The sequence below is a fragment of the Equus asinus genome, chromosome 5 (genome assembly GCF_041296235.1).
Source record: "Equus asinus isolate D_3611 breed Donkey chromosome 5, EquAss-T2T_v2, whole genome shotgun sequence".
Taxonomy (NCBI): Eukaryota; Metazoa; Chordata; class Mammalia; order Perissodactyla; family Equidae; genus Equus; species Equus asinus.
The window spans coordinates 62,952,092-62,972,105 of NC_091794.1; the positions used below are offsets into that span (position 1 = coordinate 62,952,092).

A 20,014-nucleotide genomic window follows, 5' to 3' on the forward strand; every position below is an offset into this window, starting at 1 on the left:
TATCTCTTTGGGTCGGTGGTAGCCTGTCAGGGCAGGAAACTCAGGGACTCCTGGTCTGTGGGGTACAGCTCTAGGGGCAGGTCCGTGGAGACAATGATGGACTGCAGAACATCGCCTGCGGAAAGCTGATCAGAGGATGTGGGGGAGAGCGGGGTACCAGGGAGCGCCTTGTGACGTGCGCCCACAGGAAGACCCGAAAGTGGATGTTCCTGCTATGAACTATTCACCGGCTCTTGGGGGTCAAACCAGTGATTGGTGCCCATCCACTGGCTCCCTGCGCTCTACGATTCCAGGTGGTGCGACCAAAGGGTGTGTGGGCTAAGAGCTGCTTGTGCCCGGGCACAGAATCACCAAGGTGGCCTCAAAGGCTCCCCCAAAACGACTCCTCAAAAAACAGTTGGGGCAGAAATTGGGTGGAGCATTTTTAAGGGAAGCTTGCAGCAAAGATGTTGTTCGATGGAGTTGGCTAAATTTGAGTATCTCATCAGGGCAGGCACTTCAGCTGGGGTACCGGTGATTGGAGGCCATGTGACAGGCCCACCAGTTTCTGAGTCCCGATGCTGGGCAGCCCGCTCAGCCCACTGGACTGATGAAGTGGTGCTTACGAAGCCTCTTGCTGGCCTTGTGGAAAGCAGGGCAGTGTGGTGGGAGAAGTCGTGATAGTGTCAGAGGGAGTCATGGCGGGGATTGCGGTGTGGAAGGGGGAGAACTGGAGGCAGGGGCAGTGGATGTGTGACCAACAATGGTCAGGAAGGGAAACCCGGGTGTACCCGGGGCCAGCAGGGGGCCAGCAGAGTCATGTGTCAAAACCAGACGGCGGGCCCCAAGAGGAGCCTCTTACGCTAAGCCCCACGTCACCAAACTGAGTCTTGACTTCACTAGATTTTCGACTCTCCCGGAAACAGAATCTTAACCCACTGGATCAGGAATCCCCCAATCAGCACTAGATAGGTGTTCCACATCGTAGACTCCTGCAGTCCCGTGAGGAAAGTAACCTTGCAATAAGCCAGCCACCTTCCCGCCTGCTGTGACTTCTTTTCCTTCTCCCTTCTGCCTTTCAAAGTCTTTCATTCCGTACAGCTCCTTGGAGCTCCTTTCTATCTGCTAGATTGGATGCCTCTGGGTGCAGGAATTGGTGAATAAAGCAATGAAGTTCTTTAGACTTACACGGTTGCATTTTGTTTCTTAACGGCTTGGTGGCAGCAGTGGGATTGGAAGGAGACTTCTCATGGCTTCGCGGATGAGAAACACAAGCGTTGGTAGCCATGAAGCCTTTGGATTCTACGTCTTTTTTCCTGTTTCTGAGGGCCATGGGTAAGCGTCTTGTGTATCTCAGATCCGCTGTCCTTGCATTGAGCTCCTGATCTAACTGTCTTTCCAGGCGCAGGTTAACGGGCCAGTCTAGTCTGACAGGATGCTCTAGCAGAGCATCTGTCTCAGCCCTGGGTTAGTCAACAGTGCCAGTCAGAGTCTTAGCAGGCAGCTTGAGTTGGCAGATGGTTCCCTGGGACGCTGAGTCTCTAGCCCTTGGTTAGTCCACAGTCCCAAATTTGGTGGGGTCCGCTGATTCTGCCTGCAGTGCCGACTGTTAGGGTCTGCTGGTTCCGTGCGTAGTTCTGGCCAGGGGAGAGGGTGGCACAGACGTGTGCCATATCCACACGCGGTCCTTGAAAACTTCCCACATGCATTTGACACGCATTTTTCTCTCCTTTGACTGGATGCAGATGTCGATAAGTTCTGAGGAAATGGCAAAGGCACAGTGTGGAGGAATTCTGGGACCCTGCGTGACTACTTGGAAGAGTGCTGTCCCCTCCACCTGAACACCACCCGGCACTACCAGAAATGAGAGGCGTCCTGTGATCGTGGATTGGAAGCCTCCATGTTGTTAAGATGTCAACTTCTTCAAAGAAAGGAACCAATTAAATGCAGTGCTTATCAAAATCCCAATGACATTTTGTGCTGAAAAACACCCATCCTAAAACTCGTATGGAATCTCAAGTATGCCCAGATGTCTAAAATAGTCTTGAAAGGAAGTACTAATTTGGAGGACTCTCTTTTTACTGATTTAAAACTTGCTACAAACCTACAATATCAAAACAGCATTGTAATGGCGTAAAGACAGACACATAGACAATCGGAACAGAATAGAGAGCCCAGAAATAAGATTGCCAAGGTTATTCAACAGCGGGAAAACAGTCTTCTCAACAAGTGGTTCCTGAAAAAGTGGATATCTTCATGCAAAAAATAAACTTGGATTCTTGCCTCACACCAGATATAAAACTTAATTCTCAATGGATCAGGATCCAAATGTAAGAGCTGAAACTCTTTGAAGAAAACATAGGAGAAAACTTTCCACAATAGGATTTGGCAATGATTTCATGGATATGACACTCAAGGCATGGGCAATAAAAAACAGAGTACACATGCCAAAATTCATGAATATTAAAACTTTTCTGCCTCTGAAGACAATATCAACAGAGTAAAAACACAACCCACGCAGCATGGAAGGCCATATTTGCAAATGATCTATCTGACAAGGGCTGAATATACAGAATAGACATAGAACTTCTAAAATTAACAACAACAAAACAAACAACCCAAATCAAAAACGAGCCAGGTACTTGAATAGACTTTTCCTCCAAGAAGATACGCAAATGGTCAACAAGCATATAAAAAGATGCTTAACGTGACTAATCACTGGGGAAATGTAAGTCAAAATCTCAATGAGACACCACCTCACATCCATGTGACGGCACTCCAAAAAATAGACAGTGAAGAAAGGACTCAAACAAATGTTGGCAAAGATGTGGAGAAATTGGACGCAGGTACACTGTGGCTGGAATGTAAAATGGTATAGTTGCTGTGGAAATCAGCATGGCAGTTCCATAAAACAATTAAAAAATAGAATCACTAAATGTCCCCTCAATTGTACTTTGGGATATATACACAGCACAGCTGAAAGCTTGGTCTCAAAGACATATTTGAACACCCATCTTCATGGCATCATTGTTCATGATCGCTGAAATGTGGAACAACCCAAGGATCCATCCAGGGGTGAATGGAGAAGCAACATGGGCATATCGACACACAACTGCATATTATTCATCCTCAAAAACTAAGGATATTCTGAGATATGATACAACATGGATGAACCTTTAGGACAATCAACCAGTCCCAAAAATACAGGCCTTGTGTGACTCCACTTACAGGAAATTCCTGAAATGGCCAGATTCAGAGAGACGGACAGCAGATGCAGTGGCCAGGGGTGGGAGCAGAGGAATGGGAGTGACCGATGAGTGGGGACGATGCTTCAGTTCTGTGGGGTGACAAGAGTTGTGAAGATGCATTGTGCTGATGGCTGCACCACCATATGACTTTGGTCAACACACTGAAGATGCGCTTAATGAAATCAATGTGCTTAATGATGTGTACACAGAAAAATGGTCAAGACGGTAAGTTTTACATTGTGTGTATTTTAAGCGAATAAAAATAGATTTTCTGTTAAAAGTGCAAATACAAAGAAATGAGCAGAGTATGATTTAGTGTTGCCATTCGTGCTCTTCCATTCTGACCCTGGTGTTTGTCTCAGCCCTTGTACCTGAGACAACTTTGATCAGACAAATGCTTTCATTCTGGGCCTAATACAACCTTGAAATCAGAATTAAACAAATCTCTTCAAAATTTTTGTTACAATGTATTTTTCAGAGAAAAAATAATAAGAAGACATTTTTAATATTAAATTTAAGTTTGTTTTATATTAGTTTCAGGTCTACAACAGAATGATTCAATATGTGTGTATATTGTGAAATGATCACTATAAGAAGTCTGGTTGACATCTATCATCAAGAGTTACAAATGTTTTTCTCGTAACGAGAACATCTAAGATTTACGCTATTAGCAACTGTCAAAATGCAATATAGTATTATTAATTCCTTGGCTGCTATAAAATAAGCACCATAAAACAATTCCAGTGTATCCATTTTATTATTAATTCACTGAATCTATTTTTTCTCAGAATCAATTAATTTTTAGGCAAATGACTGAATTTGTTTTAATCTACATCATAATATACTGACTACAGGTTCTGACATTTTAAGTTTTGTTTAGGTGTTATTATTTCTAGCAAGTTAACTTTCCTGAATCTTATCAGTCATATCAAAATATATTCGGATGTATTTCTTCTTCCGTCAATAGTTAGTCAATGATAAAGTTGACCGTGTGCCATTTTAACCATTATCAGTTTTGTATGCTGAGGGTGATTTTACCCAGTAATAGACACCGTGTAGGTTTGAAGTCTCCTTGGAGGATAAGCAGTGGGGGGAGGTCAAAGCATGGTACTTGTTTCATTTGCTGAGGGTCCATTTTGACTTTGCTCTTACAAAACGTGTTCTTTGTCCATTTGGGAATCTGAAGCCCAGAAAGTTGGAGGGACTGGCCCAGACCTCAGGAGGGGGTCAGAATCCAGAAGATCAGGCAGGGCTCTGGCTTCCTTGGCCAGGGCTCAACCCCTTCCCTTTGGATTTTCTTCGGAAACAGGGACCTCATGGTTCTAGGGGAGCCCTGCCCACCCCTGTACACATGGGGTCATCTTCCTATTCGCATCCAATCATGCACAGGCACACTCACACCGATTTCTCCTGTGTGGACCATGCAGGGACCCCAGGAAAGAGCAGATACCAGGGAAGTGACAAGAGGCCGAGGAGAAGGCGGTCGGAGGCAGCTCTGCCATGAACAGTAGCATCCATCCTCCTGGCTACATGCCCAGAAGGCCCGAGACAGACCAAAGAATCCCTAAGGTTTCTAGGTGTGTACCTGTTCCAAGGACATCCCTGGCCCAGCCTGGAGGGCACAGGACTGGGGAGCTGGAGTCCACTTCTGTGGGCACCTGCTACTCTGATGAGCCGTTCTCCTCTTGTGTAGACATTGGGTAGAGGAGAGAAGACCTTGGTGTCCTCCTGTGTCAAGTGGAGTGCGTCCAGCGGGTGACTCCCTGGGTTCCGTATGATGCTCACGAAGGGTCTGTGGCCCTTGGTTCTCCATCGATGACGCCCTGTGCTCTGAGCACCTGAGAAAATGCTTTCCCACCTGCTGGAGATCCTTTAGAACTGAGAGAGGTTTGGGGGTTCGGGTGGATGAGAACTTGGGATAAGGAAGAACATGCCAGAGCACCGAGAACTAAGGCCAGAGTCCAGGGACAAGACCAGTCCTTGTTGGACTCCCGAGGTCCTCACTTGGCTGGAGAGGAGAATCATTGCCTTGGTTGAGGTCAGGATGCCTCCTGAGAAAAAAGGACACCCAAGTGGAGGGACAGAAAGATGAGGGAGAGGGAGGCTCCTGAGGTTCCTCCCACGGCCTGGAAGCCTGCAGGTCCTGCTCCTTTACCCCTGGGACAGTGGGGAGCCTCTGCCTTGAGGACACCCAAAGAGACTTCCTGTGTGGTGGCTTCTGCCAGGGCTGCAGTGCTGGTGCTGGCCACCAGGGGGCAGGCAGCCTCCAGCGTCAGTGGTGCCCAATGAGGTTGGGTTTTCACTGTTGTCACTTCTATTGGGATGTAATTGCCACACAGCACTGCCTAAGTTAACACTGCTGTGTGGTACATTTCAAAATTGCTAAGAACCAAGAAGCTAAACTTCTCATCACAAGCAAACACTTACTTTTCTGTTTTCGGTGACGGATGTTAAGTGAACTGGTGGTGTCATTGCGCAGGCTGTGTGCATCCAGTCCCTGTGCTGACTTCTTAAACTTACACGGCGCCCACTCAGTCTGCCTCAGCTGCTGGAGCAGCGAATAGCCGTGCAGAGGCCTTTCCGGCTGTCCCCCGCCTCAGAGAACTCACTCCTCCTGGTACTAGCGTTCCTCTCCACAGTCTGACTTGGTGAAGAGCAGGAGGAGGGGACACGAGTTTCACAATTCTTCACTCAGCGACTGTGCACCGAGCACTCACCCTGTGCCAGGTGCTCAGGTGGGTCTAAGTGCAGGGCTGACAGTGACTGAGTGGTCCATGCCGGTCAGGAGCTCACACTCTGGAGGGGACAAGGACAAAAGCACGAAAGCAAAGACATGAGAGGGGAAAGAGCCAGCGCTGAGGGGACATTCAGGGGCCTGTGAGGGAGGGCCGGGGGTCACCGGGTAGGGGTCTGAAAGGCCTGACTGGGGTGACATTTCCTGGGACCAGAATGACAAGAGGGAGCCAGCCCTGCACAAGTCTGGGAGCGGCGTGTCAGGGAGAAGGCACCCCTGCTGTAGACACTCATGGGCAGAAGGGGGTTTGGCCAGAGGATGTGAGAAAGGTGGCCAGTGTGGCTGGAGGGAGCCTGGGGGGAGAGAGGAGGCAGAGGAGGGCAGGGCCAGATCCTGGGGCCTGAAATCACGGTTCCAGTGCCTTGCATCTGTAAACGGCAAATGCCTCATATCTCACAATTTTTGTGGTTGAGGAATCAGACATAGATTAGCTTGGTTCTTCTGCTCGAGATGCCTCAAGGCCGCGGCCGCGGCCTCAAGTGATGCTCGACTGGCAGAGAATTTCCTCTCAGGTTCACTCAAAGGAGTCGAGGTGCACTTTGGACTCAGAGCATGGGTTCCTTTCTGTCTGTTGGCCTGGGTGCTGCCTCGGTTCTCTCCCATGTGGGCCTCTGTGTATGGCAGCTCAAAACGTGTGTGCTTGATTCCACAGCTCAGGGACAGGAGAGAGAGAGAGACACGGGCAAGAGAGAGAGAGACGGAACTTAAGAGAGGGAATAAGAAAGAAGTGAGAGACTTTCTGTGTTTAAAATTTAGACATGACACTCGTCCACATTGGCTGTGTTCTATTGGCGAGAGCCAGTCACTAAGCACTCAGTGGTCACACAGGAATCTGTGAGGGATGTGTGTACCACGGGTGGGGATCTCTGGGAGCCATGGTGAAGGCTGCCCACCTCACAGATCAAGATGAGGCTCTTGGGTCTCTTTCTAAACAGAAGAGGAAACAATGGAGAGGTTTGAATCCAGAGGATGACAGTGTCTGGATTTCATTCATCAACCCTCTCCTTGTGCTGACATTGAAATGAGGCCAAGAGAGGAAGTGCCTGTTGCAATAGCGCATTGCTGAACCCAGGCCTGGTTTGAGTGGTGTTCATGCTACATCCCTTCTCGTAATTCTTCCATCTCTTTGTTTGTGCATTACTTGCACTTGACACCACCTCACAGGTGGTATGGATATTATTTCATATACACCTGATGATGTCCCTAGCAAGTAGATTCTAGGCGGATTCCCCTTGGGCAGGTTTGGAGACTGGGGAGGCCCTGAGAGGCACAATGAGTTTTCCAGGACAGAGATCTGGTAAGATAAAGGAGGTCTGAATTCTGCTCTGCCTCCTCAAAGCTGGGACCCTCATCACATTCCCAGGGAGCTGTGGCTGGGGCTGTGGAAGCTCCTCATGTAGAGTTAAGAAGAAGACATGGGGGTGGTTTGGGTAGGTCCGATTACAGGAAGCAGCCCAGGTAATGGAATCTTGAAAAAGTGACCTCACTTCCTTGGCGATAGACCCCAACAGATTTAGAACTCTGGTAACCAGGCAGTTAATTCTAGAGACAGACCCCTAGCCAGTTCATTTGACTGGAGACACTTCAGAGTACAACATGTTTACTTGTTGTGTACCAGTTTTCAGAGGCTCTAGGCTCAGGAAAGCCCAGAGTGTGAGACTGTTGTGTTGTTGTGGACATCGGATCAAGCCTCATGGCCAATTTGGCAGGAGGTACCCAAAGGTAATGTGGGGCAGCCCACTGTAGGGCAGGACACAACTCGGATCCCACCTGAGCAGCCCCATAGCCCTTGCACCTTGTGTGAGGGTTTGTGTGTGAGTGTCGGGGTGTGTGTGTACGCGTGGGCGCTGTGCGGGAAGGCAGCAGGTGAGGAGTGGGTCCCTCCTGGGCAGGAGGAGAGTGTTATGTGCTGTCAGCCAGGTGAGTCTGTCATATTCATACCCCAGGGCTTGGCTGGCAGCCTGAGCAGCTGGGTGCTGGGATCAAGCTCCTCTGCCCTTGTGTTAATCCTGAGCCGTAGAAGTTTCATCAAGTTCCCTCCCTGGTCAGATGTCTGTGCAGACGTCCCTCTGTGCCTGAATTAGGGAACAGATTTCCTCATGGGGGTGTCCCCCTGTGGCGATGTGCAGGCAGGCCCCTGATGCCTCCTGGCCCATCTGCCGGGCACTGTCTTTCCAGAACTCCACGCAGGAGATCTTTGAAGAGCTACATGATGGGTTCGACTTCTCTCCCTCCCTAGTCAAGGGGCAGGAGCAGCAGGCCGCCAGCAGCATCCTGTGCCGGTCTGAGGTGAGAGCAGGAGCAGAGGGTCTCCCCGCCCACCACCCCAAGATGTTCAGGTTGGGCCTGGAACCCAGGTCCGAATCTGAGCACACCCCTGGTGCCCTCACAGGGCTTTCCCACTGAGTGTCCTACGGCCTTACTCCCAAAGGAGTCTGGGCCTCCTCTCCTCCCCAGCCAGCTGAGGGCTCGGGTGGAAAGACACTCTCCACATGTTTCTTGGAATCGTAGAGGAAAGGTTTACTGTTGTTGTCACTTCTCACGAGGCCATGAGGACCTTAGCATTTTGCTCCTGTTTTGATTGATGTAACTTCCCGGCTGGGAAGCTGTAGCACTCAGCGCCACTGTCCTTGCAGACCTGCTCCAAGCCTCACAAATCATCACACTTGCTAGGCTGATTACACACAAAGAGCACGGGCGTGGATTACAGGATTCTATACATTTCTCTGCACCTTGTCATCTCACAAAACACTTCGAATCAGAGCAGTTTGTTACGTGCTGTAAAACTGGTGAGTCTGTGATATTCATACCCCAGGCTGGCAACCTGAGCAGGTGGGTGCTGGGGATCAAGCTCCTCTGCCCTTGTGTTAATCCCCAGCCTTAGAAGTTTCATCTAGTTCCCTCCCTGGTCAGATGTCTGTGCAGATGTCCATCTGTGCCTGAACTAGGGAACAGAAATTCTCATGGGGGTGTCCCCCTATGGCAATGTCCAGCAGGCTCCTGATGCCTCCTGGCCCGTCTGCCGGGCATTGTCTTTCCAGAACTCCACTCAGGAGATGTTTGAAGAGTTATGTGTTGGGTTCGACTTCTCTCCCTCCCTAGTCAAGGGGCAGGAGCAGCAGGCCACCAGCAGCATCCTGTGCCGGTCTGAGGTGAGAGCAGGAGCAGAAGGTCTTTACCCCCACCCCCCCCCAAGATGTTCAGCGTGGGCCTGGAACCCAGGTCTGAATCTGAGCACACCCCTGGGGCCCTCACAGGGCTTTCCCACTGAGTGTCCTACGGCCTTGCTCCTGAAGGAGTCTGGGCCTCCTCTCCTCCCGAGCCAGCTGTGGGGTAGGGTGGAAAGACACTCTTCACGTTTCTTGGAGCCATAGAGGAAATGTTTAATGTTGTTATCACTTTTCACGAGGCCATGAGGACCTTAGCATTTTGCTCCTGTTTTGACTGATGTAACTACCCGGCTGTGAAGCTGTGTAGCACTCAGGCCACTTTACTTGCAGACCTTCTCCAAGCCTCACGAGTCATCACACTTGCTAGGCTGATTTACACATAAAGAGGATGGCGGTGGGATTACAGGATCCTATACATTTCTCTGCTACTTGTCATTGCACAGAACACGGCAACTCATTGTAGGCCGCTCAGGTCAGGAGCTGAGGCCTTAAGTGACTTCATCATATTCCACAGAGGAGGACATTTTGCATAGTGATTCAGCCTTTCGATGCTGTTGGACCTTGACATGACCCAATTCTGTTGCCATTTGAGCCAACACTGCAGGGCACATTTTAAGCGTGTCCGAATAGACTCTAAGTTTTCCAGGTCTGCCATGACATAGAACCGCAGATTGGCGGAAGGTCACTAATCATCTCTTTGCTCCTGTCTGTGGTGGGGATGTTCATTGATGACTCCCTGGGATAATGCTCTTACCTCAGGCTCTTAATGCACAGAGGTACAATTGTTCCTCAGGTCACAGAATGCCTTGAAGGTACTGAGTGTTTGTCATTCCCCTAAAAATCAAATTGTACTTTTAAGTCCAAAACCATTTTCAAGGCGGGCTCTCGTCCCTCTTGCACAACTTCCTGAGGCGCTGGGAGGTTCTGGTCTGAGCTCCAGACCCTGATGCCCCTGGTGGTTCATGGTGACTCCACTGACTCTGTGTCCCTCCTTGTCCACGTGGTATGCCAAGGAACCCACCCTGTCCGTGGCTGAGGCCCGCACGATGCGGACCCTCGAGGCAGGCGCAGTGCAGAAGGTGGTAGGCTGCCTGCAACCATCTTTCCACGGCAGATCCATCTCCGTCACCACCTTCCCGTGTGTGTACCAGGCCTTCTACCCGACCCCACAGGTCCTGGACCAGCTGCTCCAGAAGTGAGTGCCCACCCCTCCACAGCACAGCAGGGAGTCTCCTACCTAATAAACGTGTGCCTTGGGAACGTCCCCACACCTCTCTGAGCGTCACCTTGCTCATCCGAATAGTGGGGTGGTAAGAGGGTAAACCTCACAGGGTCACTGAAGGAAATCACGGGAGACAGCACGGCAGACGCTTGCCTGGTGCCGGACTCCACAGAAGGGACTGCTGCTCATGCTGCGTGTCCTCATGCTTACAGCTTCCGTCGCCAGTGAGGAGACTCCCTGCCTCTCCCCTCGCTGGCCTGTGGCCTTCCTGAGTGTGGAAAAGTACATGAAAGCAAACTGTTTTCCTATTGGCAAGACAATTTAGCGAGTCCATCTAGCTGATCCTGGTCCTTGTCTTCGGTGCGGCCAGAGCAGTGGTCTCTGTGGGCAGCAGAGGAGACGCAGGCCCACTCAGAATTCTGGGAAGGCTCTGGATGGGGTTCATTCATTCAATACTATATGTTAAGCTCCTACTACACTCGTACCCTTTCCTACACACTAAGGGTGTCCAATGAAGGAAGCAGACACTATCCCTGGGGCTCAATTCTAGCCTGAGAGCTAGAAGCTCACTTCTGGGCATCATGAGTATTCATGCCCAGAGGACGTTAGATGTCACACCCTCTTGGCCTCCTCTAGATATGGACGCATCCTCTCATAGTCAGACCACGATGACAGACTTCAAGGACCAACTAAGACCATGAGTGGTGTTGGGTCCAGAGGGAGGGCCTCCTGTGTCCACAGAAGGGGCTAGGAGACCATGGGGACTGTGGCTATGGATGGACTGGCAGACCCTGGATCTCACGCCTCTTGGGGTTTCTGTGGGGGGCCTGAGGTCTGCGGTCTTCCCTACAGGAGGAAATGAATCAAAGAGACCTGTTCATGGGGTGCCAGTCCCGCCATGGGAAGCAGAGGAGAGGCTGGGCTGAGTCGGCCACTGAGAGACTCCTCGCTTCCACAGTTCCCTCTCCCTCTCCCTGCCCTCTGCACAGGCACCTCTCCTAAGCACCGCCACTGGGGCCCAGAACAGTAGCTGGTGAGCAGCCTGGTCACAAATCTGCCTCCAACCTCAGTCCTGATGCTCGAGCGTGGAGGATGGGGCAGGCTATGTCCAGGCCCTTTGGGAAAAGAGTGTCAGGTGGAAGACCAGACTCACACAGGCTCTCTGTTAGATTGGCTGATGACCAGGCCTTCCAGTGCAAGGACAGCCACCCAGGGATTGGAGTGGCTGGTCCACCCTCTGGGGCTCAGGCACAGAGAAGGTGCTGTGGGAACACAGTGTGGAACAGCAGGCCAGGCCTGTGACTCTCTTCACACATGCCTCTCCCCAGTGCCCTCTCTCCCATCTGGGGCCCCCGGCCTCAGGAGAACTCCCAGGATATGTGGCAGATGCTGCGCCACTCCAGGATCAATCTGACGTTGGCGTATCTCCAGGACCTCTTGCCTGGCTCAGTCCTGAAGCACCAGGCCACCCCTCTTCTCATCCAGGTGGACCTTTTCCAGGCCACTGAGTTGGAGACAGAGGGTAAGGGAGACCGTAGGCTTGGAAGACTACCCCAGTGGGTGGGTCACGACTGGGGATTCATTGAAAGACAGTGGGATCTTTCCTGTTTGGGGAAAGGCACATGGAAAGCAACTTATGTAGCTGACCCTTTCTCTTTCTCCATCTCCTGCCCCAGCTCCAGCGCTTCTGCCAGGTGCAGAGGCAGAAAAGGGGCCACATCTGGAGCTGGACGGAACTCCAGTTCTATTTCTGCCGTCACTTCTAGCGCTGGAACCGGCAGCAGCGCCCTCAGCTGCTCCAGACCCCGAGCGAGTGCCATCAGCAGCCCCAGCCCAAGTGCCAGGTCCTGAACTGGACTCAACGGGACCAAGGGGTCTGCTGGGATTTCCACCTCAGGCTCCAGTAACAGCCGCAGAATCAGCTCCGGTTCCAGAGGCTTCCCACCCCTGTCGAGTGACCGGGAAGAAGCAGCCCGATGGGAAGCCTAGCCTCATGGCCTTCTCCCCAAGGGAGGTGGCAGAACAGCTGACGGCCATTGACGCGGTGAGCACCCGGGCTCTCAGGGCGGGGTGGGGCAGGCCACCCCTATGCCATCAGCTGGCCCAGACCTGCTTTTCCCTGTGGCGGCTCCTGTGACCTGGGTCCCAATCCCAGCTCCACCACTTCCCAACCATGGGATCTGGGCAACTCCCCAGCCTTCGTGTTCCACCCTCACACTGTAGAGATGGGGACCAAGAGGCCCTGCTGGACAGAGGGGCTGAGCACATTGAGTGAAGTAGAACACAGAGGAAGCCTGGTGGGGCTTGGCCCGAGAGGTCGGGGAGGAGAACTCACTGTGTGCAGCCAGGAACTCAGGCGGCCCAGCCATCTGCTCGGGATGCTCAGCAGCCTCAGCATTTGTGATGCACCAGACGTGTACTTCACTAAAAGGGAGACAACCTGACAAAGCCCGTGGGTGTAGCTGGCACAGGGCAATGTGCAGCGGAATGGGGCCTGGGACCAAGGATGCTCAGGATGCAGGGAGATGCCCCCTTGGGAGGAGCCAAGCGGAGCAGCCCTCTGGAGCTTGCAGTTTGTGGGGGTGGGCTGTGTGTAAATGCTCCTGTCCTTTCCCCACCAGTCTGGAGTCCCGGGTCCTCCTGTGCTGGGTGCTCTCAGTGGAAGAACAATGAAAGCGAGGGGCTCCCACCACGCTGAGAACACATCCTCAGCTTCCTGAGCCCCTCCTTAGACCGGTGACTCCTGCTTGGACACTAAGCTGGGCTGTGGCAGGGCTGAGTGACACTCCCCCTCCTCCCCAGGAAGTGTTCAAGAACGTCGAGCCCTCTGAGTGTCTGGGCTCCACCTGGGGCAAAAGAAACCGGCCCGGACATGAGAACGTGGCACCCACCGTCTGGGCCACAGTGGTGCAGTTCAACAGAGTAGTAAAGTGTGTCATGACGTCCTGCCTTGGGGACCCAAACGTGACGGCCCGGGACAGGGCCAAGGTTCTGGAGCGGTGGATCGAGGTGGCCAGGGTATGCGGGGGGAGACCCTCTCCAGAGCCGTGGAACTGCCCCTTCTCCTTGATCAGCTCTCAGGACTGAAGGCTGCACTCTAAGCCCCTGCACAGTCGCTAGGTCCTTCCTGTCAAGGGCACACTGACCTTGACTCGCATGTCCCAGTGGTGGGATGCTCACTTCCTCCCTGGCTCCTTCCTACTTTGAGCGAAATTCCTCCTCCTGGAAGTGTTACTCTTTGGTCCACCTGTGCCCACCCTGGCACCCTGGCCATCTGTCCCACTCAGGAGGGAAGAGTGGAAGGGAGGGGGACTGAAGCCAGAGCAGACAGGGCTCCTGCTCCCCCTCCCAGCTCCTCCTCTCCCTCCTCAGGAGTGCCGAGCCTTGAGGAACATCTCCTCCCTGCACGCAGTCCTCTCGGCTCTGCAGAGCGTGCCCATACACAGACTGAAGAAGACCTGGGGGAAAGTGTCCAGGTGGGGAGGCCTCTCCACAGGAGGACCAGGGGGAGGAGGGAGCTCCCACTTGTCTGCCATTGCCCTCTCGTCGGCTGGAGCTTCCTGGGTGGCAGTAAGCCCTGGGCACAGGGCCTGGGTGGGTGTGCAGTGTCCCTGATCCTCACTGGCAACTTAGGCCCCCAGTTCTGCTTCAGGAATCAGGTTCCCTGGATGTCACATAGTAGGTTGAACCAAAGTGGAGATTTTCAAGTGTTTGCCATACAGCAACAGAACTCTGTGCCCAGTGGAAAACCAAACTGGTCAAAATACAGCTGCTGCATAGAAAAGGGAGTGGCAGCCCCAGGTGACCAACATGAGAGCCCCCTCTGCAGTCCCATGGTGACGTCAGTGCTCAGAGGACACCCACGAAAATCCTCATTCAGGCAGTTTGGATTTTCCAGATTCTCATAGAGAAGGGACTTGCCCTTATGCCCCCTGCCCCATTATTCCTGAGTTTCTCCTTCCTCCTTTCCCCCCTCAGGAAGAGCTGCCGAAAATTTAAAAAGCTCTGTGATGAGGACAACTCCCTTAGCTGGGAGCTGCTCATCAAGGTAGAGTGGAGGCTGGCATGTGGAGGGAGAGGCGGGGTGTGGGGAAGGGGGAAGGGGCAGGATGTGGACGGTCATTTCTCACTTGGAGTTTCTGTGTACAATTCCAGTCTTCCCTGGATGAACAGGAAGATGGGGTATGTTTGGTCCATGGGCAGGTGGGGGAGGTGTTTGTGGGGTGGGAAGCCCGGTCATGGCAGGAAGTGGGGGTGTCTGGGCTGATCCCGGAGGGGATGCTGAGCTGGCCGGTGGAGCAGGGGCTGCCTTCCATTTTGGTCCACGCTGTCAGCACTTAGATTCTTCCAGGCTGTTGCGTGCATGAGGTGGACGGGCGTATGTTTCTTCCCTGAAGCAGCTCAGTGTGTCTTTAGGAAGCCAGGCCCCCACTGCTCCTTCTGTCTTCACCACTTCTCCACGAGGAGGGCACCCTGCCTGCCCTCGGGATGGGCACTGCCAGGCATTCCCCCAGGCCAGGTGGACAAATGGGCTGCCCAGCCTTGAGTCTGAATGTCTGGAGCATGACAGATGTTTGTGCATGTGTGACTCCCCAGAGGCCCTACCACGGTCCCTCCTAGTCTGTCCCTGTCAGGAACACTCACCTGGGTCCTAGTCAGCAGTAACTGGTGCCCAGGTGGCTTATGGGAAGTGTCCAGGAAACTGGTGGTGCTCAGTGGATCTTTCCTGAATGGACCTCATAGGCTTCACATGAAAGAGAAACCGAAGTGTCCTCTCAGCCCCGCCCCACCCTTTCACGCCGGGTGGGGTGAGAGCCAGAACCATGTAAACCGTCACTGACGCTGAGTCCTCAGGAGACCCTGCGAGGTAGGGGTGAGTTGTCACACTTTCCAGATGAGGAGGCTGACTCAGGAAGGACAGGCGTTCGGCCCGAGGTCACACAGCGAGAGTGTTGGAGCTAGGATTGTTCTAGAATCAGAGTGTGCTGGAGGATGGAGTAGCATGGGTACCAGCTGACTTGGTTCAGACGTCCAGGGCTGAGGTCAGAGGGGCTGAGGAGAAGTGGGGTGAGGGGAGGATGGCCTCCTTGACCCTGTCCTCAATCCTGGCAGAAGCAGCCCTCCAAGTTTGCCACCCTGCTGAGGACCCTGCAGAGAGGCCGGAAGAGGCAGCAGCAGCAGGTGAGTGCGCCTGTGGGGAGGGGCTCCAAGGTCAGAGGAGGGGACTCTGCCCTCCCAGCTGGGGGCTCCAATCCAGAGAGGGGGCCTTCCTCCTGCAGCCCTCCTCCTGTTGCCGCAGAGCCTGACACCCGCCCTTAGAAGTGACCAGGAGGAGGGCCTGGGGAGCTGCAGCAGGATGGGTCGGGAGAGTGGAGGGGCCAAGGATTAAAGGCCCTGTGACCAGCCAAAAGCAGGCCCTGGGAGGTGACCAGGAGGAGTCTGGTGTTCTTGGAGGGTGAGGGGTGGGGATTGAGGGCCGGCTATAAAGGGTTTGAGGCTGCTCCATGTGGGGACCCTGGGCTGGGCCAGGAGGCTGAGCATGAGGAGTTTTCAGGGGAGGGTCATGGGGACACCTGAGACCAGGGCCTCATCCCATCTAATCCCAATGGCACAGGGCATCGTCCCCTTCCTGGGCACCATGCTAACTGACCTGATCATGCTGGACACTGCCATGGAGGATTACGTAAATGTGAGTGAGGCCGGGGGCCAGAAGGGGATGACCAGGTTGGGACTTGGGAAGACACAGTCCCAGTACCAAGACCTGAGTGGTCAGAATGTGGTAACTTCCTGTCATGACAGCCTCCCAGGCTCCCCTGTGGGCTGGGGCAGTGTGCCCCTCTTAGGGATGAGGGAACGAAGGCTCCACGTGGAGCCCGTCCCGGGTCCCCAGGCTGGCGAAGCAGCAGAGCTGCCCGCCTGCAGAGCTGCATGGGCTTTGTTGGAGGCGAGAGAGAAGTCAGCCTCCAAGTCAGGCAGCACACTGATGGAGCTGTCCCTTCCTGCCTGAGGACTCAGCCTCCCTGTCCGTCATCGGAGGGGCTTGGGCTACAGGGTCTTTGAGTGTCGGCCCCCATGTCCTCCCTTCTCTGGAGCCCAGAGCCTGGCCTGGGTCCAAGTCCTGTTTTCTGTCAGGCCCAGCCCCCTCCTGGACCTGGAGCTGGGCACCATGAGAAGGGGTGTGCACGGGGGCTGGTCATAGCTAGGGGGCTCGTTCTGATGGACTTTTGCTGTCTGCCTTCCAGGGCAATGAGATCAACCACGAGAAAAAGAAAAAGGTGAGCAGCTGTGGCCTTCCATGTCAGGGAGGAGAGGGGCGTGGAAACCAGAGACGCCCCTGGGCGGAACTCTCCTGGGCACCACCCGCTGCATCTTACATTTACTGAGAGTGTTGGATGACAGAGAATCAGGAGACCCATCCAGTGGGGGGGGGTGGGGGCAGCGGTGGGCATCAAGCAAAACTTCCTGCGGGAGGGGCTTCTACCCATCTCTGAGAACAGGTAGGTCCTGCGTGGAATTGGAGGGAAGGAGGGTCCCATGTGAGCAAGGACCCAGGACCAGCCCCTTGCCCCACTCCTCACCCCCTGAAGACCCTGCAGCATCCCCAGCAGGCTCTGTCTGCATCCTCTCCTCCCTCTGGTGCCAGGAGCACAAAGTGATGATGGAGATCGTGCAGCTCCAGGAGGCTGCAGAGAATTACAACCTAGAGCCCCAGGAGCGATTCAGGGCCTGGTTCTGGGACATGCAGCAGCTCAGTGAGGACGAGAGGTGAGGCTGGACAGGACATGGGGAGGAACAGGTGCACTCTCCCTGCTGGCCAGTCCGGAGAGCCTGAGTCCATGACTCCCTTGTCAGCCCTGACCTGTCGCATGGCGATGGCTGGGGAAGCTGGGCTCCAGCTGCTGGGCAGATGCCGGGAGGGACACCAGGGCTGTGGATTGTGGGAGGCTCACAGGTGCCACTCTATCCTGTAGCTACAGCCTGTCCTGCCAGCTGGAGCCCCGGTGCTAGTTGGCCAGCAAATCTCTCCAGGCCCAGAGAGCATGGCCATCATGAAGCTGAGGAGGGAGTGAGCGTCCCGTTGTCGTATGACCTCTTCCTTAGCAGCAGGGGCCCTGCTGGGGCACTCAGGGTGCAAGGGCCCCACCGCCTGCCACCCCTTCCTGAGGCCAATTTCCATCTCTGTAGGGGTGAGAATCACTGCTTGTAAATAGTTCATGCCAGATTTGCAGACTGTTGTATTAAAGTCCTGTTTCTCTTAGAGCCTGGGAGTGGTGGTTCTTTCACATTCTGTGCTAATTTAAACGCTGTCCAGACTCTCAGATCCCTCACTGGAGTAAGACATTTTGCAGTCATCCGATTATTGTGTGTGGGAGAGGGGGAAGGTGCAGCCCCTCCCTGGCTGCTGAAGGAGACCGCCAAGTGCCTCTCCTCAGAGGACAGGTCCGTGTCAGCATCGTGAAGCTGGGCCAGGAGCAGAGACAGCCCCTCAGACCCCTGAGATGGGAGGTCGAGGTGTTTTCTCAGGCCGAGCATCCACCACGGAAATGTGGGGGGCCCTAAAGCCACCACTTGCCAGGCCCACTCTGTGCCCCAGGAGAGGGGCTGCCCGTCCACACTCTGGAGGGAGAGGAAACATTTCCTGCGTCTCTTGTGGACGTGTCTCTGGACCCCATGTTGGGAACTTGTAGTTTTTTAGTTCAGCCTCTGGAAACGCATCAGCTCTAAGTGGGGAAAACACGTAAGGAGATCAAACCGTGTGTGTGGAGAGGACAAGGCCAGGGGAAGGTCATTTGTGCAGGGACTTTGGGCAGGCAGGACCTCCCCTCCTCAGTGTCCCCCTGGGGCTCCATGCTCACCCTTTCCCTGGCCTGGAATCCTGCTGGGAACTTGTCCCCGGCTCCGAAGTCCTCTCCCTGCTCGTCTCCTCTCCAGGGGAACACTTGTGGTGCAGCCGTCCAGGCTCCAGCTGGGCCCCGTTCCCGACACCCTCCTGCTCCCTGGGACCCAGGACCCCAGCCCCTGCACTTCCTTCTTCACTCTTGTCAAGTCAGAAGTCCCCTCAAGGCCCCACCCTCCCTCAGGTGCCTCACAGCCACTCCTCCCTGGCTGGCCTGATGGACCAGGATGGGTTCTGACAGGCGGGATAAGGGTCCAGGTACCTGGCCAGACGAAACCCCCACTCGGTCCCTTGCTGACCAAGGTGACTTCCGGGTCTGTGTGGTGCTGACGTCCTTGGTCTGGGAGATCCGTCCGTCACACCCTGAGTCATGTTATTCCTGACTTGTCCTACGTTCTGGCTGGGCCCGAGCCCATAGACCTTTGCCCCTGGGATGGCTGTGCTCTCATCCACAGTCTTGTGCTGTGGTTACCTCCTGGGCTGTGTGAGCCATTTCTGTTGGGGGGTTTGAAAGCTGAGGCTGAGAGGGGCAGGTGTAGGGATGTCCTCCAGGGGAATGCCACCCAACTGTGATCTCTGGGCATCCATGGACACGGCCTTGCCTGTTTAAATCCTGAAGGGCTGGCAGTATGGGTGGACAAGAGCCACTGCGCTGAGTTCACCCAGAGTCCCCACCCGGTGATCGGCAGCTCAGGGGTCACCGCCGAGTATTGTGAACGTGCTCCCACGGAAACACCCAGTCACAGCAAGACCCAGATGACTTGTTTAGCGGTTCAGAGCTCTCCCCTCTGGATGGAGGCTGCCAGTGGCCCTCAGACACACAGGGGTCCTGGCCTCTGCCAGCGTGGCCTTCAGGCTGCGGCAGGGACGGAGCACACATCCTGGTTGCCCATGGCCTCCCTGACAGGGCACAGCCATCCAAGAACGTGACTGGCTACACGGCAGACCATCCTTTACCTCCAAGAGCAAGAGAAGCGCCAGGACCCAGGGCTGAGCAGGGCCGGGGAAGGCAAGAGGTTTAGGTTAAGAGTCTTTGTGCGTATCCACTCATTTTGCCCTCAGAATAATTTGGAGTGTTGTGGGTAATATCCCAGGTTTTTAATAACGTAGAGGAAGCACAGAAAGGAGGAGTAATTGGCCGTTGTCACCCACACCATCTGGCCTGTCCTCCTCAAACCTGCCTGGGCGCTCTTGCTCCCTCACCTCCGCTTTTCTTGCCCGCAACTAGAATGCCTGCCCACCGCATCTCTGCCCCCTCAGAGAGATGGCTTACCCAGGGACTCCATCTTGATGCAGGGAACCTGTTGTCCTCGATGTGACCAGGGCCCAGGTCAGTTCCGAGTTGGTCCCCCTCCCTTGGCCGTGAGAGACAGAGAGAGCTCAGTGTGTGCCTGATTGTCCTACCAGATTAGAGGTTGAAGTCATGAATTTCCTTCTATCCCACCCACCATCAGGCCCAGAAACGAAGGAGCAACTGGAATCTTGTTGGATTGGGGGCACATTTTGTGCCAGAGAAGAATAGCGTCACACAGTTAAAGGGTCCCGGTGGGAGACTTTACGACGTTCTTCAGTGACACAAAGTTCTGCCGTGTAGTCTCACTAGCTGTTTCTTAACAAGCATCCCCCAAGGCTGCTCCTGACCACAGAGAGTGGGAGTCAGAACTGGGCAAAGTTTCATCATCAGAACTCTTCACTGGTCTGTGG

The 20,014-nt window shown here is 54.1% G+C and overlaps 2 protein-coding genes across 4 annotated transcripts in view; both read left to right on the plus strand.

Annotated features, from left to right (window-relative positions):
- The window catches only part of LOC139045291 (protein phosphatase 1L-like), a 353,755-nt gene extending 351,610 nt beyond the window's left edge, over positions 1-2,145 (plus strand). The window contains exon 2 of the mRNA XM_070509725.1: positions 1,725-2,145. Within this exon, the coding sequence (XP_070365826.1) occupies positions 1,725-1,820 (96 nt within the window). The 3' untranslated portion in view covers positions 1,821-2,145. The remainder of the gene's footprint in view (positions 1-1,724) is intronic.
- An 8,223-nt stretch (positions 2,146-10,368) lies between these two features.
- LOC123285599 (ral guanine nucleotide dissociation stimulator-like) lies at positions 10,369-17,672 on the plus strand. Of its 3 annotated transcripts, XM_044769363.2 has the most exons (11): positions 10,399-11,935; positions 12,090-12,457; positions 13,216-13,431; positions 13,786-13,889; positions 14,392-14,461; positions 14,569-14,595; positions 15,526-15,594; positions 16,028-16,102; positions 16,656-16,688; positions 17,057-17,178; positions 17,385-17,672. In XM_044769363.2, the coding sequence occupies exons 1-11, from the start codon at positions 11,728-11,730 to the stop codon at positions 17,419-17,421; spliced, it is 1,329 nt and encodes a 442-aa protein (XP_044625298.2). In that variant the 5' UTR covers positions 10,399-11,727; the 3' UTR covers positions 17,422-17,672. The 3 variants fall into 3 exon arrangements, with proteins under 3 accessions (XP_070365813.1, XP_070365814.1, XP_044625298.2); XM_070509712.1 differs by lacking the exons at positions 17,057-17,178; positions 17,385-17,672 and having other exon boundaries at positions 10,369-11,935; positions 16,028-16,798; XM_070509713.1 differs by lacking the exons at positions 14,569-14,595; positions 17,057-17,178; positions 17,385-17,672 and having other exon boundaries at positions 10,369-11,935; positions 16,028-16,798.
- The last annotated feature ends 2,342 nt before the right edge of the window (positions 17,673-20,014 follow it).